The sequence below is a fragment of the Trachurus japonicus genome, chromosome 9 (genome assembly GCF_045865225.1).
Source record: "Trachurus japonicus isolate A0001 chromosome 9, Traja_1.0".
Taxonomy (NCBI): Eukaryota; Metazoa; Chordata; class Actinopteri; order Carangiformes; family Carangidae; genus Trachurus; species Trachurus japonicus.
The window spans coordinates 24,867,892-24,888,894 of record NC_140915.1 but is presented as its reverse complement, the minus strand read 5'-3'; the positions used below and the strand labels follow the sequence as shown (position 1 = coordinate 24,888,894).

At 42.8% G+C, this 21,003-nt stretch overlaps 3 protein-coding genes across 3 annotated transcripts; 2 read left to right on the top strand and 1 right to left on the bottom strand.

Moving 5' to 3' along the window:
• Nucleotides 1–653: 653 nt before the first annotated feature.
• tmem119a (transmembrane protein 119a) lies at nucleotides 654–4,522 on the top strand. Its single transcript, XM_085788173.1, has 2 exons — nucleotides 654–798; nucleotides 3,627–4,522. Exon 2 carries the CDS (start codon nucleotides 3,637–3,639, stop codon nucleotides 4,366–4,368), a length of 732 nt encoding a protein of 243 aa, XP_085644299.1. The 5' UTR covers nucleotides 654–798; nucleotides 3,627–3,636; the 3' UTR covers nucleotides 4,369–4,522.
• A 4,645-nt stretch (nucleotides 4,523–9,167) lies between these two features.
• iscua (iron-sulfur cluster assembly enzyme a) lies at nucleotides 9,168–11,472 on the bottom strand. The gene is made up of 5 exons (XM_085786838.1): nucleotides 11,346–11,472; nucleotides 10,870–10,983; nucleotides 10,655–10,765; nucleotides 10,476–10,554; nucleotides 9,168–9,815 (listed from the first exon to the last, which is right to left on the bottom strand). The coding sequence occupies exons 1-5, from the start codon at nucleotides 11,445–11,447 to the stop codon at nucleotides 9,727–9,729; spliced, it is 495 nt and encodes a 164-aa protein (XP_085642964.1). The 5' UTR covers nucleotides 11,448–11,472; the 3' UTR covers nucleotides 9,168–9,726.
• Nucleotides 11,473–12,367: 895 nt separating this feature from the next.
• sart3 (spliceosome associated factor 3, U4/U6 recycling protein) lies at nucleotides 12,368–20,967 on the top strand. The gene is made up of 19 exons (XM_085786836.1): nucleotides 12,368–12,654; nucleotides 14,060–14,186; nucleotides 14,288–14,392; nucleotides 14,481–14,665; nucleotides 15,007–15,112; nucleotides 15,500–15,624; nucleotides 15,713–15,868; nucleotides 16,275–16,413; nucleotides 16,626–16,733; nucleotides 16,840–16,917; nucleotides 17,000–17,058; nucleotides 17,397–17,506; nucleotides 17,610–17,722; nucleotides 17,811–17,887; nucleotides 17,979–18,150; nucleotides 18,879–19,333; nucleotides 19,916–20,068; nucleotides 20,221–20,405; nucleotides 20,499–20,967. The coding sequence occupies exons 1-19, from the start codon at nucleotides 12,439–12,441 to the stop codon at nucleotides 20,689–20,691; spliced, it is 2,862 nt and encodes a 953-aa protein (XP_085642962.1). The 5' UTR covers nucleotides 12,368–12,438; the 3' UTR covers nucleotides 20,692–20,967.
• The last annotated feature ends 36 nt before the right edge of the window (nucleotides 20,968–21,003 follow it).

Here is a 21,003-nt window from a genome sequence, read left to right as displayed (position 1 = left end):
GCAGCCTTAAATAAATCTCTGGCATATTTAGAGACGTATACAGAGATAAGTGCTCCTAAAAGACCATGGAGTTTATGTTCGCTCTGTACATGTGTTTTGGGATGAAAAGGGTGCTTTCTCTCTTTGCTGGTCTTGTATGCCATGTACAGACAGGCTGTAATCAACATGGACTAAATTAGAGAGGACTCAGTGGGAGGCAGTGAAGTCTTAGGACTCGCCCCACCATGTACAGAAATACCCATTTCCCTAAAACATGGGGCTGTTGTACTATAGCTGCAGAGTCTTTACAGGCTATTACTGCCATTAGTTTAAAAGCAGAAGGCTGATGTGTATCTGTTTAACAAGCTTTGAATGAATCTACACATTCTGGTCAGTCACACTTTTCAGGCCATTTCTACAGATTAACGGTATATAATAAATAAGCTACAAAAAATGTTATCATGCACACAGTCACTTCTGCACGACTGTTCTCTCTTATAATAATTCATAATTCATACACACTGTTGAATAAAAATGATGGCTTCATAAGAAGAGGAGGATGAGGTCTAAGGATGGGAGGCTGAGAAAGAAAGAGGGAGGAGAGGTTTAAAATAGAGGGCTGAACATCAGTTTGAAGCGAGGAGCCTTTTTAGAGCTCAGTGAGAAAAAACCTCAGTCTAACATAGCAGGGAGGGCGAGTGCTCGGAAACTCTCTTTCTTTCTTACTTTCTTCTCATCACTCTGCCTCCCCCTTTTTTCCTGTCTGTCCTCTGCACTGCATTGAGTCGTCTAGAAGAATAACCAAGGATAACACTCTCTGTAAGTATATCATTTATTATGAATTTAAAGCCACTCTTTGTATCCACATTGACCACACGTTCAGTAAGAGTCAGATTTTAGGATCCATTTGGTTCATATTTTAGATTAAGTACAGATAGGAGTTTTAGAGGCTGGAGAGAGAAACTATATTCTTTGATTTTATATTTATACTCATGATATTTTACTTACTTCACCTACTTTACTTTTTACTCCAGTACATGTATTCATGGAAACCATATATATCCTATGGTCTGTATTTATAAATATGCACTTACACTGCCACAAATCAGAGTGTAAAAGGTAACAACTATATATATAGACACATATCATTTCCTGAATTAGTACATGTTACTTTGCATGTTACTGATAATACATTGTAATATAATATGTCTACTTTTTTAGTAGGTGAGCATCTTTTTTTAATTAAGAACTTTAACTTTAACTTAACTTAAGTAAAGAAAAGAGTAAAGAAATGCAGATACTACTTATTCCTCTCTTGCTAACATTATCTACATCTATTTATCAATGACATGATTGAGTTTTATCATATACTAATGGTAAATTTTTTTCTTTTCTTTTTTTTAACCTCACAGAGCCTTTAGATTTCAGAGTTTACAGTAATGAGGTTTCATGTAAGACAAGTTTTCTGCAGCAGATCCACATTTTACCAAGCATGCTCATTTTTACCTTTGAGTTGAGACATTTTTTAAAACTACTGTATGCATCCTACTGATTTTTGAGTAGGACGGCCACTACATTTCTATCTCCAAGACGCAGTCATAAAAAACATGGCGTTTTTCACTCGGTGTAAACTTTACCAGACAAGCTCCTATGTGATCCCATCATACATTTGTGAATTCAAAGACACTCAATGGGATGTCATAAAAATGAATTAATTGTATATCAGTGTGATGGTGGCATAGGTTGATGGCCTTCAGTCGAAGGTAATGTCAGCCCTGCGGTAAAAGACGGGATGTAATTATGGCTGTAATTATGGGGATTTAAGGGGCAGTGCTGTCCTATAGCTGTACATCCAAGGATGAAGACCCAGCCTACCATCTGGCCCAGCAGAGTACAGTGCATGCTCGACCACACAGGGAGGGGGAGGGGGGTCGAACATGCACTACGTAGACCATAAAACAGAACGGCAGCAGGTTCACTACTATAGCCTGATGCTGATTAGAAACTTGTCTTTACAGTTTAGCACTGTGTAATTACACACTGTGATTAGAGTTCAACAGAATTGTATTGCTACCAGACTGAGCTCTGTGCTAAAGGTTTCAGTTTTCTCTGTTAAAGTTTCATTTCACATTGAGATGAAGACAAAATAATGGAAAAATTGGGTCGGGAAGTTTATTTAGTCAGTTGTACTGGAAGTAAATGCAGGTTTCCCCTGGAGGCAGAAATATCCTCATCGGGCCTGTGCTGCTGTGGGCTGGTGTGCAGCAGCTGGTGCCCAGTGTAAATATAGAGGCCACAGCCACAGGTCTCCCACGCCTCTGTGCTCCCTCTGGTATATAGCTTCCTACTGACTTTGGTGTGGTGGATGGGTGGCCGCCCTCCTCTTCACAAATTATAAGGCCTTCAGCACCAAACTCACTGTCTCCACCCCAAATAAGTAATGGCTACTCTGCTGCCTGCTAAAATAGACCTGGTGCAAGACTGAGTCGAGATGGATACTGGGGTTACATTTCAGATGGAAGCAGCCCTAAAACATGAGATTATTTTATCAGTGTGTGTCTGCTGTGCAACTGATTGTCAGTAGGCTTGTTAGCATAGTGGTTTAACAGTTAGCAAGAAAAATAAGAGGGGTTGCAAGATGATTAAAATAAGTAAAATACATCGAAACACAAATCATTTTTACCCCTTCCTGACTTTTCTCAACACCTTTTTTTTTTATTACAGTTGAGAACTACGGGATAGTTTTGCCTCTAAAAACCATTCAAACTGGATAAATGTGAGAGGAACACCTCCTTAGTATTGAACAACTAAAATGTTTTGGGGAAAACACTGTTTGTTGGCTTGATGACAGCAGGATGACACCACCAGGCCTGTACATTGGCTACATATGAAACTAGTGCAAGTGCAATTAGCTTAGCTTAGCATAAAGTAAAGTAAAGTAGGAGCCCATGATCTGACGTGGCTCTGTTCAACTAAACCTCTGTCAGCACCTCCACAGCTTGAGTCTGTGCTTTTATGTGTTTGCCATGAGATCGTTTCATCTGACTCCCCATACAGGGCCGTTGCTAGGAATTCTGGGCCCCCTGAAAGAATACTAAAGTGGGCCCCTGACTTTTTCACTTTTTTTTCTTAGACTACGTATGTATTATCATTTTTTATTTAGCCTACTTTGTTTTAATGCTAATGCAGCATTACTATGAGTATTAGTCAGGGTCTTATGCAGAATAATTCAGTCATACAAAGATTAGACTATTGGGTTTTTTTGTGGGCCCTACTGGGCGCTGGGCCCCTAGAATTATCATCACCTTTCTCCCCTATACAACGGCCCTGTCCCCATATGAACACAACTGCTCATTATAGCTTGTTGATTAATCACAAATTAATGGGTTACTCTGTGAGCTTTGGACAGAGCCAGGCTGCTTCTGCTTGTTTTCTGTCTTGACATGTTAAGTTAAGCCAAGCTAATCACCCTGTGACTCTATCTGAATAATTAATGTACAGAACCTTCTCATCTAACCGTCTGCAGGAAAGTAAATAATGTTTTTCTTAACATGTTTTCTTAAAGTGGCATTGTAGTGCAACAATTTTTTTTTTCTTTTTTTCCCCCGATCCTGAATTAAAAACAGCTCCTTTTGTTGTTTTCACAGGACTCACAAGATGAAGTCTCACTTGGCTCTTCACATCACTTGTGTGACCCTGCTCTCACTGTGGTGCAGTGTGTGTCACTCTGCTCCTATGTACTACAATGCCTCCATGGACAGCAGTGGTGACGCGGAGCTGGAGCTCCTTTTCCCAGTCTCTTTCTCCACCCGTGCACCTGTACAAATCACCACTGCAACTGGACCTCCCACCCTCACCAACAGCATCACCACCACCATGATCCGCCTGAAGGACTTCGTCCTGAGCCGAGTGGTGGATTTCCTGCAGGAAAATTTGCTCATCATCATCGTTGTGACCTCTCTCCTCATTGTCATGGTCTTCATCATCTGCTGTGCCTCTGCCATGAGTCATAAGCGCAAGCTGGAGGCCTACAAGCCCCCTCCTAACCCACCCAGGAAGTATATGGCAGATAAGACTGCTGGACACAAGAATTCAAGTGAGCTCCAGGACAGGCCTTATGCTGTCGACCATGTGAAGAGGGTCCAGACTATGGCCTCCCCCAAGAACCTGCGCCAGCCCTCGAAGGCTCTGGTGGGAGAGAGAGGGAGAGATGTCAGGTCATCTCCGCGCCAGGAGGCCAGGAAGGTCCGGGAGGTAGAGGAGGTGCAAAAGCGAAAGGAGGAGCCGAAGCACAAAGAGCAGTCGAGGCACAGGGAGGAGGCGCAGCAGAGCTCCAGCTCCGGTCAGCAGGTGTGCACCTGCCACCTGAAAAAGGGCCACCACCACTAGAACAAGACCAAGGGTATGGATGGCAAAAGAGGTTAAAAGTTTCAACTATGACATGAAACAGTATGTGTAAAACATCTTTTAATTGAAAGAGCTTTTCACAGACGGAGACATATAGAAGTGAAGATCATACCTCATACGAAAAATGATCCGTCTTTTAAACACTAAAATCTAAACACTTACACAGAAATATCAAGTATTATCACAAAGAAAAAAGAAAACAGAAGAACACTCAAATGTGTTTGCACAAGTCTACAAATGTTACCCACATCTCGTTTCTGATTCATGTGGAGACTAAGTGAGGGGATTTGGAAATGTGGGCAAGGTCATTGATTAGTTTTATCTTTTATCAGTGATCGCAGAACGACCCATTCTCAACAGCCTAACATCAAACCGTTGTGTTATTGAGGTTGCATCACTTCATGTTTTTATAAAGGGGAGAACGACAAGAAAAAGGGAATATCGTAACATAGAAATAACTGTATTTGAATTTCCCACAATTACCAGGTATAAATGAAAATGTGTGTTTTAATAGAGAGATGTATTACTCCATATGCCTGCCAAGACAGAGGAATCTCCTCAGTCTGTCCTGCTGTACGCTACGACATCTTTTAAGCAGCTAAACTCCATTGGCTTAAACAGTCTTTTAGAGAAAAATCTTTAGTGCTGTAAATAAAGCAGTAAACTTGACCTGTTGGACTTAAGAAGAAAAAAAAAGTCTTTATATTTACATTCATATTTACCTACATTTGTTTTTCCATAATGTTATTTTATATCATATCATATTGTATCTTACTGTAAGAACCTATTTGACAAAGATTTTCTTTTTTTTTACCAAAAGTATCATTTGTAACTGTGTTATTTCTGGGTAGCTGAAGTTTAAAAAAAAAAAAAAAGAATACATATGTTTGTCTATATATCATTTATGTGGTGAGTAATTTTGATCTGCCTTCAACTGGCATGCACATTAAAGCAGGCTTTCTTTTGGTATGAAATCTTTGTGAATAAGGGTTTGAGTTTTTTAAATATTACTGTATAAGGTAAATTATGGTTATTATTTTTAATATAATGATTTTTAATGAGAAAAAAAACTTGAGTACAGTGACAGATAGTTGGTTGCTAGTGTAACAGCTTGAGCTTAAAAAAAAGTCAATGTGGCTGGTTACTTATCAGATCAATTTGATTCAACTTCCTGTCCTATTACTTCAGTTAATGATTCTGAGAAATAGTGTGTGATATACAATTTATGTGACGTATGGGCCAGGATTTTGTCATGTTTAATTACTCTTCTACTTTACTTCCGTTGAACCTCAGACTTGATTTTTATCCTCAGATGTTTCCAGACAGATGCTTCCTCTGTAAGTGACAGTTTTATTGTTTACAAAATGACAACTTTGTTTTGCTTATGATTAATAAAAGTGTTGGTATTGATGTTTCTGTCTTTATTGAAAATTTCACAGTGAAAACTGTGTTAAAGCTGTGCCATGGTGAAACACAAATACAGCCCTGGAGAAACCTAAGATTAGAAAAGGCGAACAGGGCTTTTCTATTTTTAAGAAAGGGGGATGTTTGCTCCAGTATGTGCACATTATGTTCAACTTGCAAATCTGTAATTTTGAGCCGCATCCATTCAAGAATGTCAAGATTTGTGACATACGCTCTGTCGAGACAAATGCTAAATTCTAGCTTCACATTTCAAGCCTGAGATGTTTCACGCACAACATAGTAACACCAACTCTGCTGCAGCTTCCTGAATGGTCGTGATGATGCAGCTTACAGCATGACACCCAAGCACAAGGGCTGCAGAAGGTATCAGAGCCTGTAGATGACGAGGGCCTCCTTTATCTTACACTGGCTAGTGGACAAGATTGTTTAAATATTTCAACAGCAGTAAAGCAGACACATAAAGAGACCTTCACTCCAAAACAGGAGCTCATGTTTTGCCTATACAAATCCTGGACACACTGATTTGTCCCAGTAAATGTGAAGTCAAATAACTTTAATTTCTGTGTTTGCTATTTGGAACAAGTGACGAAACACTGCCCTCATGTGAACAACAGAAATGATTAATCAGCTGTGTGTATATTTGCTCTTCTTTGCTTTAAAATATATTACATTTGCATTTGCATTCAGAGCACATTTAAAATTGGTGATAAATTAAAATTTTATGACATAATATTAACTTGCCAGAGATCAAACATCAAAGGTGACAGCACAGCAGCTAAAAAGCAAGTGTAAGCCTGTGACAGCTGAAACGTGAGCCCTGATAGAGTCTGGCTCTAGGGTCAGATTCCCAGCTCTTTTGTCGAGGAGGTGCTAAATAATTCGAGAAAATACTACCCCTTCACTTTCACTCCGCCCACCACAAGACACTTGGCCACAGGATCATTCAGCAGCAATCTCTCTCACAGGGCAGGTTCACCAGATTCACTATCTGTGCAGCTTTCAGGAACCTCCAGCTTCTCGGACGAGGGAACATGTGCGTCTCTTGTCGTTTCCTTTTTTTCCCTTTGTTTAACATCATGTCTCTTCCCTTCACCGTCTGCCACGGACAGACAATATGGCCTCTCAATCAATTTGAATGGTGAAGAGGATCCAGAATAGGTAATACAGCACCTTAAGGCTGTCGTTAAACTTTGATGAGCATCTGCCTGGAATTCTAACGGGTTATCTTTAGAGAGACATTGGATCATGTGAGGACCATGGGGAAAGATGCCTGCCCATCTCCACGGAGGAGCAGATAATACAGAAACAGAGGAATGGTGAGCGCTCCGGCTTTTATATCTCTTTCTGTACCATTTTATAAGTTGTTTATAAGTTGTTAGTAACAGCTTCATGATTCATTATAAATTAACTAGTGATGAGAATGACTTGTGGGGAATCCCTCTGGATGATAAGTCACTAAATTCATTCATGAAGGGTAAAAAAAACAACAACAGTCCTGCAGCTGCTAATTAAGTCAAATCAAATCAAGTCATTACTTAGGAATCAAAGGTTTCTAGTGTCTTAAACCTTGAGCAAGAGTTGTAATTATAATTGTGTATAATTCCAAATCTAACACAATTGTAAGTGTTAATAAATCAATAGATAATCCACAAAATCTAAATAGTTGTTAATATTATTAAAGTTCTAATGGATTTTAGTCCAGATGTCCTGCAGCTCTCTTCCAAAAGATCAGTGGTCAATTAGTCCATGAATATCTGAGCTACAACTTACAACTACAAGTTAATTATTTATTTAATAAAGCCGTTAATTACAGTTTATAAACCCTTTAGAAAGGGTGCAATAATCTGAAGTGGTACCACTCTATTTTTAGTTCAAATAAGTGAGGCATCAGATTCTTTCTCACACAGTTTGATGTGCCTAATGTGGTCATCTCTCCTCTGGTATTCTTCGCAGTGAGTCATGCTTTGGTACACATGTGGTGTCCTACTGGTTCTCTGCATCTGTCCTCTAGCCTGCCTCACAATGTCTCCCTGTCCCCCCGGCTGCTGCTGTCCTCACCCAGGACTTCTGGTCCTGTGCGAGTCCCTGGGCCTCAGGTCTCTTCCTCGCTCCGTCCCTCTCGGCACCTCGGCTCTGTCCGTGGCCAGAAACCAGCTCTGCAACGTGGACCACCTGCTGCGCCCCTTCTCCAGCCTCCAGGAGCTCAGCCTCAGTCACAACCTGCTGGCCCGCTTCCCCCGCGGCCTGCCCGCCAGCCTGGAGTCGCTGCTGCTGCAGGAGAACCAGATCACTTACATCACTGCGGGCGCCCTGAGGCAGCTGGGGAACCTCACTCGTCTGGATCTGGAGGACAACCGCATCCGTGCCATCCAGCCCGAGGCCCTGCGGGGTCTCGACAAGCTGCAGATCCTGACGCTGAGAGGGAACCAGCTCACGAGCCTCCCCCGGAACCTCCCCCCGTCGCTCACACATCTAGACCTCTCGGCCAACTGCATCTCCACCCTGGACCTGCCCTCGCTGTCCGCCCTGGTCAACCTGCAGGTGCTGAGGATCAACAGCAACTGCCTGCGCTCCGTCCCAGAGAGCGCCTTCGACGGCCTGCTGCGTCTCAGATCCGTGGACCTCACCAACAACCTGTGGGTGTGCGAGTGCGACATCCTGTATCTCTACCGCTGGCTGCTGAGCGGGAGGCTGAAGATGGCCACGGACCTGGTGTGCACCGAGCCCGTCCATCTCGCTCACCGTCTGCTCCTCAACCTCTCCGTCATGGCGATCTGTCCTCGCGTGCTGAAGCCAAACGAGCGGACGCACCGTCTGGACCCTCACTCTGCCCCGGTGGAGAGGAGGCTGGAGACGTCGACAGAGGAGCCAACAGCTCAAGGCTCGTTTGAAAACAAGAGGGATGTGGGAGACTTGTCAGAGCCAAAATCAAGAGTTGCTCTCATTGAACACTACACTTTAGAGACCCTCACCTACGAGGATTGTTTATTCCTAAATAAAACACAATCTGTGAGCCCCTCCCATTTGAAAACATCCAGTGCTCTTCCTGATGGGCAACAGAAATGCAGAGAAAACATCACAGGTTGGTCTCCTCAGAGTAACACAACCTCTGCAGAGGGGACACGGCCTTTGCTCTCTACGAACAGAGATGCAGCCTGGCCGACTCCCCACCCACAGCCGCTCACACCACAAGACTCGGCCGCGGTCGTCGCTCTACTCGCCGTGTTGTGCGTGTTAGTGGCTCTCCTAATGCTGGCAGTGCTTCTTGTATTGAAACAGGTACTCTTACGTCAACAGATGGTGGCTCCTCTCGATGTGGGATCTGGTGGATGACATCAGCCAAGACACAGACTGGAAATGTTTTTAGATCGTTTAATTCACAATAAGCACAGTCTCATACAATGTTCTGTATTATGGTTTTGTACATGTACTTTAGCTGTTGACCTTTTCGTACTCAACCCTCTACAAGGGAGCAATTATTTAATGCATTCAAGCCAAAATAAAGCCTAAAGAAATGTATCAAAAGAAACCCCCAAAAATCTGATCTCGACTATTACTATGCATCTCCGTCGTGTTCTGTATAGCAAAGTGCTGCAATCAGGATCAAAGTTGTCTAAGAATATTCACCATGAACTTCCACCACCAAAATCAGCATTAATTAATTAACATTTCTCATCATCAGATGAGATAAATCCATACACACCATTAACACCTGGCACTTGAACTTATGGGTATTCTTGCTTGAAGTCAAGAGACTGACCCAACAACCATGGAGATTTTTAAAGGCTATTAAACTCCCAGAAATTCCAGATGGCTGCAAGACCGAATATAGTATTATGGCCACTCATCTACAAGACCGCATGGCAACAAGACATTAGCTGGTGCAGAGATATCAGTTTGATACCCCATATAGCCCTAACTGCTGGCTTTGACACGCTCCTTCTTGTCCTGTTGTTTTAGCCTGTAGTCTGACAGCGCTGCTTTTATAGCATCTTCTGCAAGCACTAAAAGAAAAGGAGAGGTGGAGGTTTAGAAACATTTTGATACGTTTAGCTACAGAAAAAACTTTGGTATTGGTAATTATTTTGGCACCATACATACATGTTTTCAACCACTGAGTATATCTAGTTTTGGCTAATACAATGAATTAAGTAGCTGCCTTATAGTATTTCATTACATTATTACTCAAACTATATAAAAATATAATATTGTTCATGGATTTACCACACTGCTTAACGTCCTTTTAAACAGCTAAACACTATCATATTAACTGAAAGGCAAACTTTCTGGTTGGTTGCCATTTTTATATTGTGTCCTAGTAGCCAAATAATATTGATGGGTAACAACTTAAAAACTGAATAAATTATTGGAAAAACTTAAAAAATACACATGCTTCAGTGTAGGTAATGGGGGAGGTTAATGAATATTTTAGCGTGTATGAAAACTGGACACTTTTGCAAGACCTTGAATGGATGTGTCATGTACCTACAGTATCAACTATCATCAAAACAACTCTTTTGTGTGGACTGTGGAGCTCAGGAAACTAGGAGAATCTATTTCAATGAGCATTTAAAAAGGTTAACAGAGATACTTTTAGTTCTAAATTGTTCCATTCATTTGTTATCAATTTCTTTGTGAATTAAGTTTCTAGGTTAATAACTTACTTGAACAGTGAAGCTTGACTGGGGGAAGGCAGAGCTCTTTAGCAATATCTGTATTCTTTATCTTCAGTGCTTCGTCGACCTGCAGGGTGAGAGCAAAACAACCAGATCAACAACAAACAGACCACAAAAAACAGGATAAAGCCTCTCCTTATTATCTGTGTTGTACTGTACCAACTCACCGACTTCCCCTTCACCCACTCTGTGGCTAGAGAACTGGAGGCGATGGCTGATCCGCAGCCAAAGGTTTTGAATTTTGCATCCACAATCTTGCCGTTTTCATCCACCTCGATCTGCAAATGACACAGAGAATATATATGTAACACGCCTATATGTAACACAGCGGAAAGTTTGAAGACATGGCAGCAGTGACTTGGATGTGACACCTCCAACTTACCTGAAGTTTCATTACATCGCCACAGGCTGGTGCACCCACCAACCCAGTGCCCACGTTCTTTGACCTTTTGTCCAGAGAGCCCACATTTCTGGGGTTTTCATAGTGGTCCACCACCTTCAGGAGACAGACAGATAGATTTTAGTAAAGACACATCCTAAAGAGAGGTCCAAAGCAACATAAGAGTAAAACGCATACAGGATAGAAACATCAGTAATATACGATAAAAAAAACAAATCAAAAACATGAGATTAAAAAGTAAACCTCAACTGAGTCGCGGCGGGTGAAGAAAACAATACATTACGTCTCTGTTGTTCGGGTTATTATGAGTCAAAACGACAGTAGGCTGCTCTGTTGATGAGGTTAGCCAACCGTACTTTAGACAGACAGACAACAGACACGCACGACGAGCTAACTGGGTAACTAGCTCGCTAACTTCATCACAGCAGCAGTCTGGAAACATGTTTTTAGTCGGTTACCTTTTTGTGATATGAACAGACAGCGTTCAACCGCGGGCTCAGTAAACTCCTTCTGAATAACAACAGCGAGGTCGCCGAGTTTCGTAAGCAGAAGGTCGCCATGTTCAGCTCGATGCCGATGATAGACGGAAACCACCGAGTGGAGCCGAGCGGTGAAGACTGGACTTTGTTGACAAACAGAGAGAGGAGGAAGCAGCGCCAACCAGCGGCCGACTGCAGCGGCTACACCAAAGATACAACCGTCTGTGGTTTCACTAATACATCCATGGTTACACTTCACAGCAGCAGGTGTCGTGCCAAGGTGTTTACCCCGGTAGGAAGAGTTGCCCCTGGCCGCGGGAGCGCGCGTGCATCCAGGGAAGGTGTAACTGATATAACTGGGCTTGATTTCATCTACATGAAGGAAACTACGCACATTTGCAATGTTTGATTCATCGTTTTAGTGTTCTAGTTTTATCAAAGACAGTCTGAAATAATTGTTTCCCCCTGTAACTTTGACTGTGAATTTGTGAAAGAGGAAACATGCTCATTTGGGCTCATTGTGAAAAGCAACAAAAGAGGGTTTTCTTTGTGTAAACTCACATTTATGAATGAACCTTTGCAAATTGCCTTTAGTAATAAAATTGTATTGTTGTGTTGTGCTTTTTTTTGTTTCATTTCACTTTCAGCCTTATTTGCTATCTGCAGAATAGATACATTTTAGTTTTTAAATGTGTATGTAGGGGTAGCACTAAATAAGTGGAAAACACTTCCTCCTATTCCTTTTCAGGCTCTTTTGTTATTAGGAATGATGTTGTCTGTGAGTTTGTCTGTTCTTTTATTTGGTTTTCATTTCATGGTGCCTTTTTGTCACATCACTTTATATAATAATAAATGAAACGAAGTTACAAAATGTCAATCCATATTTTTTCATTTTCCAAGTACCCCTTGCAGTTGCACCGAGCACCACTAGGGGTCCGAGTCCGCCTGGCTGAGAGGCGGTGCTGTAGCGGCTCCTCGGCGGCTTCAGGCAGAGCAGCGCTCCGCTGGCTCCGCCTCTCCCGGAGCAGCCGCGGGCTCGTCAGGTTGTTACCAGGCAGACGGACGATCCAACATGGCAGCGTCAGGCAACGCAGAGCAAACGCAGTTGCAAGACATGGAGGAGGAAGATGCAGGGATGGAGGAGAGAGAGATGGAGTCGGACGGAGAGCAGCAGCAGGACGAGGAGGAGGGCATGGGGGTAGAAAATTCAGACGACGACGAGGAGGAGGACGACTCGTCTGAAGATGAGAAGGAAAACGAAGCCGAAATCCAGCGTTTGGAGGAGCAGGTAATTAAAGCCAACAACAACCAAGCCGAGCGTAGTTAACTCAGGTTAGCCGAGGAGCTAATGAGAATGAATGGGCGGCAAACACAGTCCGACTACAACCAGTCTGTAGCTTTCAGCCCGTGGGCTGCTCTGCCCCGCTGTCTGTGGGCTCAGAGGAAAGTAGACGTGTAGAAACATTAACTGCTGCCTCTGTTATTATAATAAACAGTTAAAAGGGCGCCGTGTGCGTTTGATAACTACGCCATTCACGTAGCTGTCGTGATTAGCTGTGATGCTAATGGCTTGCTTCTCCGTCCGGTGACACATGCGTCTCTCTACTTTTCAGTCAGTGTGGCATCGCAGCCTCCAGTGTGGTCAGACAAGAAGTACACATGTGTAGTAGACACTAGTACACACTGTCCTCGCTTCATGTTTAAGGAGTTGTATCTGTGCCGATTGTTAACGATTCATTACGTATAATAAAGGCTGTTGTTGTCCATGCTTCCACATACAAAATCACGTTACCTGTGTATCACTGTGTGCCATAGTTGTCGGTTTATTAGGACGGTACACCTTGCTCAAACTAATGCAGTTCAACAGTAAAGCTGAGTAGTAAATGCAGCCATTACTAAAGTGTATTATGTTACTATATTCAGGGAGGTATTGATTCAACGTACAGTAATGGTCATTTTGGAGGCTGCAGTTTGTGGTGCTGTTGCATTAAACTGAAAAGTGTCTCTCAATAGTCAGTCTACCTCTTCTGCTATAAATAAAAACATTAGATGCACATCTCAGAATAACAAGGTACAGTTCACCAGCACCAAACTGCTGCCAAATGACAAGAATGAAAGAGTTTAGACAGAGAACCTCAAAAAATTATAACTAAATTAAGGGCTCCTACTAACAGTTGTTTTCATCCTTGATTTATTTTCTCTTAGAAAATAATATTATTCCAATACGCTTGTTTTGTGCAATAAACTATAAGTAACACAAATGAACCCTTTACGTAAATTGAAGAAGCACACCAAATCCTCAAAATTTGAATGTTGAAACAGGACTATCCCATTAAACTGCATACTAATTATGATTAAAGTATTGAATTTGCTCAAAATCTTGTAAACAAACTGCTGCCTAAATAGTTGGGTTATAAAATTACTGTACTTATTGAGAGTGCTGAAATCGAATTATAGTTTTGATTCAATATATTCTTAGCACACCTGCAAACTGGTCACCTTTTTTATGTCAACCAGGGTAGTAGAAGTGAATGAAGAGGGTTTTAGTTTTTTAACTTGTCACCTTTTTCACTACTCCAGAGTTTGTATGTCTGCTTAGGCAGTGAAAAGAAATCACAGCTAAGTACAGCAGAAGCTCAAGTATTTCATTGAATTAACACATCACCCCCTTTCATCTTTGTGTGGTTTTTCAGCTGTCAATCAATGCGTTCGACTACAACTGCCATGTGGATCTCATCAAACTCCTGAAACAAGAGGGAGAGCTTTTCCGACTGCGAAAGGCGAGGCAGAAGATGAGTGAACTTTTCCCTCTCACTGAAGGTCGGTATATGTCTGATATATTGATTGGGGTCAATAACATAGACCCAAAGTAGCCCTGCATTATTTGTGAAACTGAAACCTGGTTTTGTTTAATCCTGCAGAGATCTGGCTGGATTGGCTCAAGGATGAGATCCGTCTGACAGAGGAGGAGCCAAACCGGGAGAAAGTATATGAACTTTTTGAGAGAGCTATAAAAGACTACATCTGTGAGTACAATCACACTATTGTTACAGCCTTTAATTTGACATTAAGTTATTTCATAATGTTAATATTTAACTGTGCCTTTATGTCCAGGTCCAGACATCTGGCTCGAATATGCTCAGTATTCAATTGGCGGCATGGGCTCACCAGGTGGGATAGAGAAAGTGCGATCCATCTTTGAAAGAGCTGTGACGGCTGTGGGGCTTCACATGACCAAGGGACAGACAGTGTGGGAGGCGTACAGAGAGTTTGAGAACGCCATCCTGTCCACAGTACAGGTTTGTGTTTCCATCAGTAGAACAGATCTCAGAAGTGGTGGTGACACATACACTCTGAATTTGTTTGATGATGTTTGTACGTGAAAGAAGGATTTTAATTTTATTGAGCTAGTCTAAAAAAATATAATATAATTCAAGACACCACTGTTTAAGAGACTTACTTTTGTCCTGCAGAAGTAGTATAGTATGGTGTGGGTAATTGCAGTCTCTTTTCTCTTTGCATTTGATGTGATAATCCACTGCTGCAATTCAAAATGAAATTACTTGAATCCCTTTGATTGGAGACTAAATGGGCTTTTGCTAAATTTTGACACAGTTTTCTCTGCTGCCTTTCCTCTCAGCCTCCTCCTGGCAGGATTCCCAGTCGCGAGGAGCAGGAGCTGCTGAACACTCAGCTTGAGCGAATCCATACACTGTTTCGCCGCCAGCTGGCCGTCCCCTTAATGGGTAAGCATGACGCCTCTTCTGTCCAGACGGGTTGCTGTAAAGTGGGCATGATTCCTGCTGTGAGGGCCGTGTGTCATGGCCAAGGGCCACCCTGAAAAACTGTGAATTACCTCATTTAAAAAGTGATAAGTGAAAAGAGGCAGTGATGTGACGTGGCCTTTGAAATACCGATACATGATTAGAGAGAGAACTCCTCCTCAGGCTTTGACCATGGTTTCAGTTTGCTAAAATATGGAGCAGAGCTTAGGTAGCAAACATGTACTTAAAACTGATACTTTTCAGTGTTACTCCTTCACATTTTGTAAATATGGTGTGTGTATCTGTGTTAATGATGCTGACAAAGAGAAAAGCACCTTTCAAATTGTGTTGTGTTTGGTTTCCTTATAGACATGCAAGCCACCTATGCAGAATACGAGGAGTGGTCTGAGCATGGGGTCGCCGATACGGTTGTACATCAGTACAAAAAGGCTACACAGCAGATGGAGAAGTGCAAAGGTTTTGAAGAGGCACTGGTAACTACAATTCTGTCTGAACATAATATGTTGCATCTGTTGCATTATTTGCCCTGTCTAACATCTGCATGCTGTTGTCTGGCTGCAGCTGGTGGCGGAGCCTCCGAAGCTGGCCGAGTATCAGACCTACATCGACTTTGAACTAAAGGAGGGCGACCCAGCTCGGATCCAGATAACCTTTGAGCGAACCCTGGCTGAAAACTGCCTGGTACCAGACATGTGGGCAAAATACACAACCTATCTTGTGAGTACCGGTCAGTGATTGGTGTGGTGCTGGCTCCCGGCGAGACTGTGATGTTTGCTGTGTAGGGTTTGAGCTGTTTTCACACACCATTACCTCCCAGTCAGACTGATCTTGTTTGGCACCTGAAACTTGCCAATTTCATTGTCTGCCAGCAAGAGCAACACAGCCATGATCAAAAGTGTTGCAGCTTGTGTTGAGCTTATCTCGCTAAATTACAGCCAAAGATTGTTTCTGATGCCTTAAACACTAAACTTGGACACAATCTTCAATTTACATATAAGAATGATTATCTTTTTTTCTCATCTGCAAAGGGTAATGCAGTGAAATTCAAGTTGTTGTTGTTTTTACTGGATTGGATTTCCTTGTGGCCACAGTGTTAAGTGTAAAGTCTCTCTGGGCTCTGTAGGATCGTCAGCTGAAGATCAAAGATTTGGTTCTTCCCATTCATGAACGTGCTGTGAGGAACTGCCCGTGGACCATGGGTCTGTGGAAGTGCTACGTGTTAGCTCTGGAGAGGCACGGAGCCGATCACCAGGTGGTCTCAGGTAACAAGCAGAGTGCAGCATGAAGCCGCACAGATCACGACTCGGTTGCTGTTTCCATGTATTTATATGTATGTACAATTTTAAGTGTTGGAGAGTCGTACCTAGCTTCAATATGTTTTTAAATGATAGCACAGTCACAGGGAAATAATCCTTTTAGACGTATGTTGGATCTCGTTTTCTAATATTACACCATTCCTGTTCCCTCCTCACAGATGTGTTTGAGAAGGCGCTGAATGCAGGTTTCATTCAAGCTACAGATTATGTGGAGATTTGGCAGGCATACCTCGACTACCTGAGGAGACGTGTGGATTTCAGTAAAGGTGATTAGCAGTTTGTGAGCAGCCGTGTGTCAGAAACAATAATAATAATAATAAAAAAACCCTAACTCTAATAGTTTTTTGTAATGTTTCTTTCTTTTTTAAACAGAATCAAGTAAAGAGTTAGAAGAGCTGAGAGGGACCTTCTCTCGATCTCTAGACTACATGAAACAAGATGTGGAAGAAAGTAAGTGGGTTTCACTGAGGTTTGTTTTCCTGCTGTGCTCGTTCTGGTTTTCATGTGATTCACTGCTGCTGTGGCTTTGCAGGATTTGGTGAAAGTGGAGATCCATCTTGTATCATCATGCAGGTCTGGGCAAGAATAGAGGTACGCATTGTTACTATGACGACCATTTTCAAGAGCGGGACCTCTGTTACGATCAGTTGTGTTAACCCTGTATTAAATTGGGTTTTAGTGTGTGTTCTTTTCACTTATTTGCGTTATTAATGGATTAGTTTTGTGCATTTTTAAGTTATATTTTGTAAACACTTCAGTGAGTACAAATACTATGACATACACTATTTATCCTAAATTGTCATTTACCTGCTAATCTCAATGCATGTTTTAAATTCTAATAGGGACAAACACATCACTGCCACATGTGCAATATGGAAACAAGATGCACAACTGAACATTTCATAATTCTCCTTTCCTTCTGCTCCCAGGCTCTCCACTGCAAGAACATACAAAAAGCCAGAGAACTGTGGGACAGCATCATGACGAAAGGCAATGCCAAATATGCCAACATGTGGCTGGAGTACTATAACCTTGAAAGGTCTGTCAGTGCACATCTGAGGAGAAAGAGGTTGTTGAAGTCTGGTGACTAATCATTTAACCAAAATGTGTCTTTTTTTCTTTTTTTTTTACTTTAACTGCAGGTCTTACGGAGACCCTGTTCACTGCCGGAAAGCTCTTCACAGAGCGGTTCAGTGCACGTCAGACTACCCAGAGCATGTGTGTGAAGTCCTGCTCACCTTCGAGAGAGTAGAAGGTGAGCCCCAAAATGAAAATTAAGCAAAAGGTATAAATTTGATTCTCACAAATGACAACGTGTCTACATTTGGTGTCCACACATGCAGGTTCTCTGGAGGACTGGGATGTGGCCGTGCTGAAGACAGAGACCCGGCTGAACAGGATTAATGAGCAACGAGCAAAGGTGAGCGCATACGTCATACCAGCACTGCACTGTGGGGCAGTATCCTTCAGCTGCTCTCGGCTAATGTTACCATGTTGTGCCCATCTGTTAGGCGGCTGAGAAGGAGGCCAACCTGGCTCGCCAAGAGGAGGACAGAGCGGAGCAGCGGCGGAAAGCCAAGTCAGACAAGAAAAGTCAGAAGAAGGTCCAGAAGGGAACCCGATTCGGCGAGAAGAGGAAAGCGGAGCAGGATGATGATCAGGACGAATGGAATGAAGACTCTGGTAAGATACACTACTTGGTGTGAATGTTATAACTTAAAGGGATAGTTCAACATTTTGGCAAATTGGCCCATTGCCATAATCCCTATAGTTTTAGGAGTAGGTTCGTTACCTTTAATTGTTGGTGCAAGCTATTTTTAGAACGGCGGAGCAGAGCCGTGAGCTGCTCAGAGCTACACTACGGAGGCTAATGGGATTTCTTGGTTTCCCTCATCAAACTCATCAAAATAGACAATCCAGCAACTCCAAAACACTCTCGTGGACAAGTTGTGACCTGCACATTCACCACGCTATGAGATAATAACGGAACGTTACGAGACGACGAGTTAAAACCACTGATGCACGTTCCTGTCAGGGGCAGTTTTTCGGCAAGCAGCCTCTGCATTTGCCTAGAAAACAACTCTGTCTCATAACGTTCTGTTATTATCTCATAGCATGGTGAATGTGCAGGTCACAACTTGTCCACAAGAGCGTTTTGGAGTTGTTGGATTGTGTGTTTGATGAGTTTGATGAGGGAAACCAAGAAATCCTATTAGCCTCCGCAGCATAGCTCAGAGCAGCTCCCGACTTTCTAAAAATAGCTTGCACTGACAATTAAAGGTAACGAACCTACTCCTAGAACTATAGGGATTATGGCAATGGGCCAATTTGCCAAAATGTTGAACTATCGCTTTGACTTTTCAGTCCAATGTTATTCATGTGTTTCCTGATCTTTTATTTCTCTGTGACAGAACAAGCCCCTAAAAGGCACAGAGGAAACGGGGACCAAAGCACAGAGGACATGGAGACAGAGACAGGACTCTTTGGGAGAAACGCTCCCCCCGGCTTTAAACCTGCGCCACCTGGTGCTAAAAAAGTCCAGCACGGCGCAGCTGCGGCGGCCCAAAGGCAGGTCGAGGACAAGCCAGAGCTTCGAAACGACAACAGCAGTGTGTTCATCAGCAACCTGGTGTACACCATGGAGGAGCCGGAGGCAAAGCTCAAGCCGCTGTTTGAGAAATGTGGTCCCATCAAACAGATTCGCCCGGTGTTCGGCACCAAAGGAACCTTCAAAGGCTACTGCTACATACAGTTTGAATCCCAGGTGTCGGTCCCCGAAGCCCTGAAGCTGGACAGACTGGAGGTGGAGGGCAGGCCCATGTTTGTGTCGCCTTGTGTGGATAAAAACAAAAACCCTGACTTTAAGGTAAATATGACCGTGAGGGGACTCATCTGGTTTTCATGACAGGGGATCAAACAGTCTTAAAAAACACTCAATGAGTTTCCTTAAAAAAAGAAATTAGACAGTACTAAATAATCTTTCATTTACAAATTTTACCTTGAAAGTAATAAGGGTTTAACCCCTTTGGGAATTAGTGGGTGTGGCCTATCACGTGTGTTTATAACTGAAGCTTGACTGAACTCACTGGAGACATCCTGTGCTCTTTCACGCACATACAGAGTTTTGTTCACAGTTGATGAAGGTAGAACAAATGTTTTTGAGTTCAGTCACTGGAACACAGCTTGGTCTCTGTACTGAACACAAGTGACCTGCACATTTAATTGAATTAATTATTTCTAAGTGGTTAATCTGTCACTTTTATGCCACTTATCAGGGTCAGGTCATACAATGCAATTGCAACAATTACCGAAAATTTTACTAATCTCTAAATCTAGGCAGTATCACCCCAACTGTATTTCCAGCGTGACTGTACAAATTAAATTGGATTCTTTGTGACATTAAAAAGGAGAATGTGACATACCGTATATTCACATATTGTCTCCGCAGGTGTTCAAATACAACACAGCAATGGAGAAACACAAAATCTTCATTTCCGGGCTGCCATTCTCGTGCACTAAGGAGCAACTGGAGGAAATCTGCAAAAGTCATGGCACCATCAAAGAAGTTCGTCTGGTCACGTATCGCTCAGGAAAACCCAAGGTGAGGCGTGAAGTGAAGGACAGAGTACAGATGTTTGGCTAAAAATGGAGTTCTTGATGAAGCTAAAAAGTGACCACCCTCGACCATGCAGATGCTTAGTGCGGTCTGAGTGAGGAGTTAACTGTTGGCTCTCCCGCTGTGTGTCTCCGCAGGGTCTGGCATATGTTGAGTTTGCAAATGAAATCGAGGCGTCTCAGGCGGTTCTGAAAATGGACAGTACTGAAGTGGATGGTAACAAAATCTCTGTTGCTATAAGTAACCCCCCTCGCAGAAACATGATGGACAAACCTGGTTCCAGTAGACACACGGACTTGATGCCTCGACAGGTTTTTGGAGCGTAAGTTTACGTCTCTTCTGCTGTTGTGAAAGTCTGCCATTCTCACACGTTTACAGAAGCAGATACAGAGCTGTTTTCTCTCTCTTTTCCCAGGAGAGGAAGAGGACGCACCCAGCTGTCGATGCTCCCTCGTTCCCTCCACCGACAAAGCGAGGCCACCAGCAAGGTCGAGAACGGGACGGCGGCCGAGCGAGCGCCGGCAGCAGCCAGCGCGTCGGCGAACGCAGCCTCAGAGACGAAACCTTTGTCAAACTCAGACTTTGCCCGGATGCTTCTCAATAAGTGAGAAGATGAGCAAGAGAGTTTTTGAACGCCTTCACACTGAAAGCCATCTTGTGTCCTTACAAATGAGTGTTGGTGATTTTTTTTTTCCATAATTGGTTTCCTGACTTCCCTTTAATCTCATTGTTTGTTCACGTTTATCATCCGTTCTGCGAGATTGCCTTAATCGCCAAGCTCCTGCCCTCCATCACAAACCCCACTGAGACTTTTCACCAGTGTGACAGATTGTTTTTGTTGGATGTGTTTGAAGGTGGCTGGCAGGCTATTTTATAAGAGAAAAGTGTATCATATTTGTGTGTAAATATACTGTGTTTAA